Raw genomic sequence first — 8,876 nt, forward strand, 5'->3', positions numbered from 1 at the left:
TGGACTTTCTTCAATTAAATTTCTAACATTTATGGGAATAAATTTTTATGTATAAATGCATAGTGAGAATGCTTTTTTTCTGTAAGAATAGCCAGTTATACCAGTGTTGTTCCTTTTCTTACTTTTGTTATATTTTAGTTTGTATATATATTTGGGTTTACTTCTGGACTAGGCTTTCTCCTTCACATCTATTTTTGTGCCATTATTATTTTCTTTTAATTATACCTAATTAGTATTAATACCTAGAAACACAAATCACTATTCACTACTTTACATACTTTTCTTGCTACTTTGCATTATCAGACATTTATTTTTATTCTCCTATGTGATCTTCGGACATTTTTGTACCAAGGTAAATCCCATTAGAAATCTTTTAGAATTTGCAGTAGATATACCTACATTATGTAAAGATTGACATTTCTATGGTAGCAGGCCTTCTGTCAGGGAACATAATGTCTATCCCTATTAGGGCCCTTTCCTGTCAGCTTTACTTCCAGGTATTTTATAAGATGATTTTTCTTTTTTGTTTTTTCTGCTTTCGTGAATGAAATCCTCCCTCCCCCATTTCTATTTTTACTTGGTTATTCTAGAACTGAGAAGTTATTGATGCTTTGTATATTTTTCCAGTTCTGTCAAGTTTTCTTATTTTAGCAGTTCTTAAAATTACTTATATGTTTGTTTTTCCTCCCTGCCGTCAGTGTGGCTAATTTAAAACTGGTTATGTATAAGTTTAAGTTTATTCTCACTTATTCTATTTGCTGCATGTCTCCTATGACAGACGTAATCAGAGGTGGCAGGTACCCAGAAATAGTGAAAGGATGAAAGGTGCCAGGAGTTGGCAGAAGTCTACATATCCAATAAGTTATTGCTGATAACTTATAAGAGCAGAATCCCAAGCCCTAACCATTCACGCTCCTTGTAATTTTAAGGAGACACCCACTCGGCATTAACTTGAGGTATCAGCATGATTGTAAAGTGTTGCAACGCATTGCCGTTACTTCTGGTCTCACTTTGAGCCCCAGAGATGTTTGCCGTTACTTCTGGTCTCACTTTGGGCCCCAGAGATGTCACTTAGTGAGCATAATTAAATCTTTTGACCATCTTTTGGTCAGAATTTCAGCTAGTTATTTTTATTAGAATTTTTTTAATTGATAAAAAGTGCAGCAACTACTCAACCCTCACTTTCCCTTATTATTAACACCTTGCATTAGTTATTATTCACTAAAGTTTATTAGGGCTCATGCACCCTTTGTGTTGAACATTCTAGGTATTTTGACCAGTGTATAATGAATTATGTCTGTCTTTACTGTATCATACAGAATGGTTTCACTGCCCTAAAAATAAAAAGCCCATGTTCCACTGATTCGTCCTTTGCCCCTCATCCCAAACCTGGCAGCCACTGATCTTTGCCTTTTTCGCAGTGTTACAGGTTGGAATTCAACTACAGTTTTTAACTGAACGGGTTTGGAATCCAGACTTTTCTGAATAACTAAAGGCATAAATGGTAGTATATCTCACAGCGACCTGTTTTTGCTGATTTTGAACAGTGACGAGTAATAATCCCTGGTGATCTTTCCATTGCAGGGTGGAAGATGTCGATGGATGTGACATTTCTGGGGACTGGTGCAGCATATCCATCCCCAACCCGGGGGGCCTCTGCTCTGGTCCTTCGGTGTGAGGGTGAGTGCTGGCTCTTTGACTGTGGAGAGGGAACTCAGACGCAGCTTATGAAAAGCCAACTTAAAGCAGGTCAGTGTACATTCAACTACTTCATTAAGATTCTCTCATTCATTTTCTTGGCTCTCCTTGGGCCTTTGCTCAGGTATCTCCCACGTTAATGCAGAACCTTGGCAAGACTTGGAACACCCTCAGTCAAACGGCCATATCCACTGGACTTCATTCATTTAGTTACTTTTCACTCTTGTAGATGTTGTCAGGCCTTCTGTCTGTGTAGGGTGGAGGATGCAGGGTGTGTGGAGCAGGGTGGACTTGCTAAATGGAACTGCCCAAGCACAGGCACGCATACATGCTTACCTCCACCAGAAGGCAGTTGTATCATGAGAAGACACAGAGGGCGGTAGGTGCTAGAGAAGGGAGATGTCCTTCCCTGCTAGTGGTTATCAGCGTGAACTTCTCAGAAAAAGTGAGCGTGGGTTGTTGAAGGAGGAGAAGGAATTTCCTGGCCTGGGGTGAAGGGCATTCCAGCCAGAGGACATGAGCAGCAAAGGCCCCAGCACCAGAGAGACTGAGGACAGTGGTAAAAAACCGTCCCCCAGAATCTTTTACAGCTTGAGGTGGCAGCATGGCTAAAGGAAACTGTGAAGTATGAAAACCAGAAATTTGGGCTAGGGTTGTCTACTTTTTATTGAACAACTGTTATTAGTTACTAAAGCAATATACTAGATTAAAAATTTGGTGATTTTTTTCTCTCATAGTTGATTTCATAGTTCATAGCTCAGGGCGTTCAGGGCTGGCTCAGCTGGTTTCTCTACTTTAGGGTCTGTATTAGCATCAGAGGTTCAACTTGGGAAGAAGCTGCCACAGAGCTCACTCAGTACATTGGCAGAATCCCACATTTGTTGGACTGAAGCCTCCCATAGTGCCTAGATGCGTGTGTGTCTGCTTTGTGATGGCTTCCTTACTGCCAGGGAGGGAGAGGGAGATGCTAGAGTAAGTCAGCTGGCAACATGGAGTGCTAGATGTAATATAATCACTCTGGCTCCTGTTTCAGGAGTCCAACCCAAGCCCAAGGGGAGGGAGTCATAGAAGAATGTGAACACAGAGGCAGGGACTGCGGCTGCCGTCTTAGTCTTCCCTACCTAGCACATTTCTCTAATTTTTATATTTTATAGCTACTTCACTTATGTAAGTAAACAGTTTGTAAAACTAAGCCTGGCCTAGAAAACACACACGCAACACACACAAAATATGAAATAAAACAAGGAAGATAAAACCTAGGGGGACCTGTAGCTTACTAAATTTTTAGTGATACCAAAATTCCCAGCTTCAGAAAGGAGGGTGAGATGGTGATCCTGGAACATGGCAACAGTGTCACACTTTAAAAACCCCCAGTACACCTTGGGTTTTCTCAGCCTAGAGTGGACTTATCATTATTTGATTCATTGAGACCTTTTCATTTTGTATTACCTTTTGTGGTAATAATATTTTGTTTTCATAAGGAAATACTTTTTGATTATCCAAAATGTACTTTCACATTTCTATACCCTGATATGTAAGCATCTGATTAACATGTATAAATTTGCCATGTTTTTTTCTTCAGAATATTTTTTAAAAGGTTAATTTATTTTTGCATAAAAGAACTGGGGTGTAGGCCAGAGTGTGGGGGATGAGAAGATTCACCAGAGACAGAGTGGGGAGCAGAACGGGCAGATGGATGAAATACACTGCTGAGGGGAGCAGCAGGCGAGACAGGAGAGGTCTGCTGTGTCATGTGGGTCAGCTACCCGGCTGGGGATCACACTCAGGCCATAGTGGTGATATTGCTGAGCCTTAACACCTAGGCCACCAGGGATGCCCCATTTCTTCAAATTTTGAAGATGATCTTAAGTCTTATTTTCTCTCTGAAATAATTACTTAAAATGTATCACCAAAATGTAATTTAAAAAAATGACTGTGAAATTTATACAAGCTCTCCAAAAACTTAAACAAAGCAGAAAAGTGTTAGAAAAGCCTAAATATCCCTCCTCCCATGTACATTTTCTGTATGGTAATGGTGCATGTATATGTGTGTGTGTAGCATAAATGGAATCACACTACACTTAGTAAAACCTGCTTTTGTTTCCTGACTGACCAATATGCATGAACAGTCTATTACTGACCTTTTCCTATGACTATAAACAACTGCATTATCATTTACAGGGGGCTTAGTCTTTTGCTCTTGTCAAGTGAAAGGGAACGCATGCATTTTTCTTTCTTCATTTGATAGCTTCCTCTTATGGTTGATGATTGTGGCTGTCGTTCCTTTTCATTCTGAAATCAAGCTTCTTGAAAAATGGGAGGTCTGTTTCCCCTGAAACTGTGATAACTGTGAGAAGCAAGTTTTTACCTACTCAAGTTATCTCACTTTTGGGGGCTCACAGGTTGTTTGTTTGGGGGTTAGGTTTTGTCTTTGCTTTGTAGTACAAAGGAAGGAAGCTCAGAAAGTCTGACTTAGCAGTTTTGAGGTCCATAGGGATGTGGCTCCACAAGCACCTTGTGGTTTTTTAATCTACAGTGGCCTTGAGTTACTCCTGGGGGTGCCTCGGCAACCCAGACAGCAGGAAGGGGGAAATGAAAGGACTTAAAAAAATTGAAGTTATAAAACAAGTATTAAAGAGGGAAAGCAAAAAAGAAGATATTGAAGGCACTTCTGTAGTGCCTCCTGGGAACCCTTGGGTCTAAACCAGTCTGTGCCCTATCATTTTTTCCTGCAGGGACATGGGTTTAGTGTATAAACTCTAGGAAAACTCTTGGAGAACCCTTTTGCCATGATGTCATATGATAAACCACATTATAATAAACTATTTGTTCTTTCATGATATCAGATGTTTGCCTTCTGGTCTTTTACAGCATAAGATGTTTGAAATAGGTGGGCCATGACCTGGTATTGAAAGCCTGTTTTGCTAAAAGTGTGATCTTATGGTGCATTTCAGAAAAATGCTGATTTGGCATCCTGCCATATACCATCAGTAAATTCAGTTTACCATTGGCTAAATCAGGTTACAAGCTAAACCAATATTCACTAAATACTCTGGTGTGTTAGTCCAGACTGGAGGGAGAGGCAGGCCTGGGTGATTTTACATAGTGTCACAGGGACCCTCCCTCTGAGCTGCATGCTGGCACCCAGTGCTCACCTGAGCCCCTTCCTAGCCAACCTTCCTTTCCTCCCCTATTCTCATTTCTCTTTCTCCTCTTTCCTCTCCTTCACACATTCCTCTTTCTTCACCTCCTCTCTCTTTAAATTTTCCAAGACATGCAGCCTCTGACTTGGTTAGTCAATCTCTGTTCATAGTAGAGAGTCCTTAAAAGGCAGTTTTAGGTTCAGGCACAGATCCAGTCAGTTGGAGCCAGGGGAACATTTTTTTGTTGTTGCAAAGTACATACTTGCTATTCTCAGAGGGAGCAGTAGGGGGCAGTGTAGCAGCCAGAGGCTTTCAACTTTGAGGGGTATCCAGTTACGACTGAATTATTTTAGTGTGCTGCTTTTTGTGTGTGTAAGAACTGTAGGGAAATACTCTTAAAATTTTAACACTAGGTAATTTGAAGCTGTTTTATGAAAAAAGGTTGTATCTTTTTAGAACTAGTAAAATAAAGACTGCCTTTTTGGAATCATGTAGAAAAATGTAAAGAAATAAGTTTAGGGTAGTAAGTAGCACTTCTAAATTCATTAAACTGCTTTCTGTGCAAACTACTGTGTAATGTTTTGGGTACCTCTGTGTGGGTTTTTAATTCTGAAAAATTCCCAATTTTATTTCTCTGCCTCAATCAAAAGGGAGAATTACCAAGATCTTCATCACACATCTTCATGGAGACCATTTCTTCGGCCTCCCTGGCCTCCTCTGCACAATTAGCCTGCAGAGTGGCTCCACAGTCACCAAACAGCCTATCGAAATCTATGGCCCTGCAGGGCTTCGGGACTTTATCTGGCGAACCATGGAGCTCTCTCACACGGAGCTGGTCTTCCCTTATGTGGTCCATGAGCTGGTGCCCACAGCAGATCAGTGTCCTCCAGAAGAACTAAAAGAATTTGCACATGTGAACAGAGAAGAAAGCTCTCCCAAAGAAGGACAAGGAAGAACAATCCTATTAGACTCAGAAGAAAACTCCTACCTTCTGGTTGATGATGAACAGTTTGTTGTGAAAGCATTTCGCCTCTTTCACCGGATTCCCTCCTTTGGGTTTTCAGTTGTAGAAAAGAAACGCCCAGGCAAGCTCAATGCCCAGAAACTGAAAGACCTTGGTAAGTGTGTTTTTTCCTCTTCCTCAGTCTAGCTGTTGTCACCATAATAACCTTCCTTTCTTGTCTTCCTTGTTTAAAACTGACATTCTCTTCACGAATTTCCTTTGCCCAAAGTTTACTTAGTGAAGGAACTTCTTGGGACCAAAAGATGCTCTTCAGAGTAAAATCCAATTGTGTATTTGATTCTTTCTCTCTTCATCTCCTTGGATGCACATCTTAGTCTGCATTTTAGGGTCTTTTTTTCTTCCTTTTGAAGTATGTTTTCATTAATATATTTTATTTGAGAATTTGCCATAGTTCTTCACCTTGCAACTCCAACTATCTCCTTTTAGGGTTTTCCTTCTCTACCAATGTTGCCCACTTGCTCAACCTTGATTAAACTGGTGTCAAGAACACTGTCTGTTTTACATGCCTGGTTAATCACACTTGGAAGTAACACATGAAGATGGGCTGGGGCCCACCCAAGGCTTTATACCTCCTTTGTGCCAGGTGTCTTTAGTATCTCTCCAGTCAATGCCCAGGTCCCCTGTACCTCAAGCGTCACCACCTTGCTTGGCATGGCCAGGGCAGAGCCTGTAAAAAGCATGAGGTGTTCTTTGTGTGTTTGTTTCTTTATGCAGTCTCTTCTTGCTAAATAATGAGAAGCGACTTAAGGCAAAGGTTTTTCATTACCTAAAAACCTGTGGAAATGCCATTATATTTGATAGAAACCTTAAACACAATCTGTGTTGCAATTAGTGCTCACACCATATTGTCGAGGGGTTTGCATATGTTGTCCAAAGTGGTGATCAGGCATTATTCTAGATTTACATGCAATTTAATTCAGTTTGGTAAATATGGAAATGTCCCTATCAACAAGGAAGATTGGTTAAGTATTATTTCCTGATATGTTCCTTGACCTTGTGATCCAGACAGTCCCTCCAAAATTTTTTTACAAAGTCAGTTTATAGGTACCTAGTGCTTATTTAAATAGACTCTTTAATTTTACACAAAGATGAGCTTATTAAATAAAGCAGCCCAGAAAACAATGTTCCCACACACAGCAAAGTCAAGACTGTTATCTTGACTATGATAAGGTCTTAGTGAGACATAAGCGTTTAAGCCCGTCTGCTATGTGTATTTGGGAAATGTAGTGCTAGGGTATTGCTGATATCAATAGCCAACAATAGAGTTTTCAAAATGTATAAATATTCTAGTTTTCCACAAGTAGTAAAATATAACAATTCTGAAAAGAATTGAATGCCTTTTCCATTTGCTGTTTGCTATACTATTAAAACAGACGCTCTAAAAGTCATAAATTCCATCCACATGATGTGGTGTTATCTGCCTCCATCATTAGGTGTTCCGCCAGGTCCTGCCTATGGGAAGCTGAAAAATGGAATTTCTGTTGTTCTGGAAAATGGAGTTACAATTTCCCCCCAAGATGTCTTAAAAAAGCCTATTGTTGGAAGAAAAATCTGCATTTTGGGTGACTGTTCTGGGATTGTGGGTGATGGAGGAGTGAAGCTGTGCTTTGAAGCAGACCTGTTGATCCATGAAGCGACCTTGGATGACACCCAGATGGACAAAGCAAAGGAGCATGGCCACAGCACACCACAGATGGCTGCAACGTTTGCAAAGTTGTGCCAGGCAAAGAGGCTGGTTCTGACTCACTTCAGTCAGAGGTACAAACCAATTGCCTTGGCCAAAGAAGGAGAAACAGATGGGACTGTAGAGCTGAAAAAGCAAGCTGAATCAGTGTTAGATCTGCAGGAAGTGACTCTAGCAGAAGATTTTATGGTGATTGGCATTCCAATCAAGAAATGAAACTGGGACTCCTCACTGTGTCCTGACGCTATCTGTGAATCTGTTTCTGAACCAACAGCCCAGTTTGTTGTTTTGGATCTAAAATTATTTAGGGCCTAATAATCCTAAAAAGGATGAAGCTGCACTGTTGCACCGACTCATTAGTGAGAGGAAGCAAACTTTTTGATAATAAATCATTTTGAAAAGAAAAAAACAGCATTCTTCTCAAAATTCACATTTACCAACATGATAGGTTATTCAGGTCTACTTCATTTGCGGCCGCTGCCTCGGATGTAAGCCAGTACCCCATGCGATTCTGGACTTAGCTTCTAGCCAGTGTTATTGCTGTTCTTGGCAAAGTACACAGGGCTCGGCCCTCTTGGCTAAAAGTGGTATTTTGGCAGTTTGTGTTGAATCTGTTCATGTTATTAACAGGATGGAGAGAAATGTAATGAGACATCAGACATGAGGATTGAAACTGGCATGTTAAATCTTGAATTTTTTTGCTGGAATACTCAATGCAAGGTTGAGCTAGGTATTTTGTCTTTTAATATCTTACTGAATTTTATGGTTTACTTTAAATCTGTCGCTATTAGCTGCGGCCACGCCCCTAGAGTGAGTTTTGAAATTGTGGGGATATTTTCTTGTCACAGTGATGGGGGCTGGGAGCCAACTGATCTTTACTTAGCAGAGTTCAGGGATGTTAGATCCTGCAAAGTCTGGGTCCTTCTTGTAAAATGTAGGATTGTCTCACTCTAAGATAGTCCAGGTCTATTGAGAAACACAGCAAATTAAAAGTTATATACCCAATGTGAGTTACTTTTATAAAAACTGATGGCATGATGAGGTAAACTACTAGATAAGTAAAATTCCACAAACCCTAAAGAACTAGTTAATGGTCATATCTGGTATGGTCTTTAACAGAAAGGAGTTATGAGCTGGAGCTTATGAATCTGGAGGTGTAAAGAAATATCTATTAAACTGAGTTCTAATTTATATGTCCTTAATAATTCTTTGAGTGCACTTACTAAATGTTCCTTCTCAAAGAGCTTTTCCTTCTCAGCTGCCTTCCACTTCCATTCTGTCTTCTGTGGAGTATCTCTGATTCATTTGCCCCACAATATTCCTCAAA

At 40.3% G+C, this 8,876-nt stretch overlaps 1 protein-coding gene across 1 annotated transcript; it reads left to right on the forward strand.

Annotated features, from left to right (window-relative positions):
- Positions 1 to 1,589: 1,589 nt before the first annotated feature.
- Positions 1,590 to 7,952, forward strand: ELAC1 (elaC ribonuclease Z 1). Its single transcript, XM_004683908.2, has 3 exons — positions 1,590 to 1,749; positions 5,492 to 5,959; positions 7,299 to 7,952. Exons 1-3 carry the CDS (start codon positions 1,593 to 1,595, stop codon positions 7,763 to 7,765), a joined length of 1,092 nt encoding a protein of 363 aa, XP_004683965.1. The 5' UTR covers positions 1,590 to 1,592; the 3' UTR covers positions 7,766 to 7,952.
- The last annotated feature ends 924 nt before the right edge of the window (positions 7,953 to 8,876 follow it).

The sequence above is a fragment of the Condylura cristata genome, unplaced genomic scaffold (genome assembly GCF_000260355.1).
Source record: "Condylura cristata isolate star-nosed mole 26May11 unplaced genomic scaffold, ConCri1.0 scaffold00016, whole genome shotgun sequence".
Taxonomy (NCBI): Eukaryota; Metazoa; Chordata; class Mammalia; order Eulipotyphla; family Talpidae; genus Condylura; species Condylura cristata.

Coding starts and splice junctions, on each gene's coding strand:
- ELAC1 (XM_004683908.2), top strand. CDS start 1,593: ATGTCGATGGATGTGACATTTCTGGGGACTGGTGCAGCATATCCATCC. Junction 1,750..5,491: donor GAAAAGCCAACTTAAAGCAG/GTCAGTGTACAT, acceptor CTCAATCAAAAG/GGAGAATTACCAAGATCTTC. Junction 5,960..7,298: donor CCAGAAACTGAAAGACCTTG/GTAAGTGTGTTT, acceptor CTCCATCATTAG/GTGTTCCGCCAGGTCCTGCC.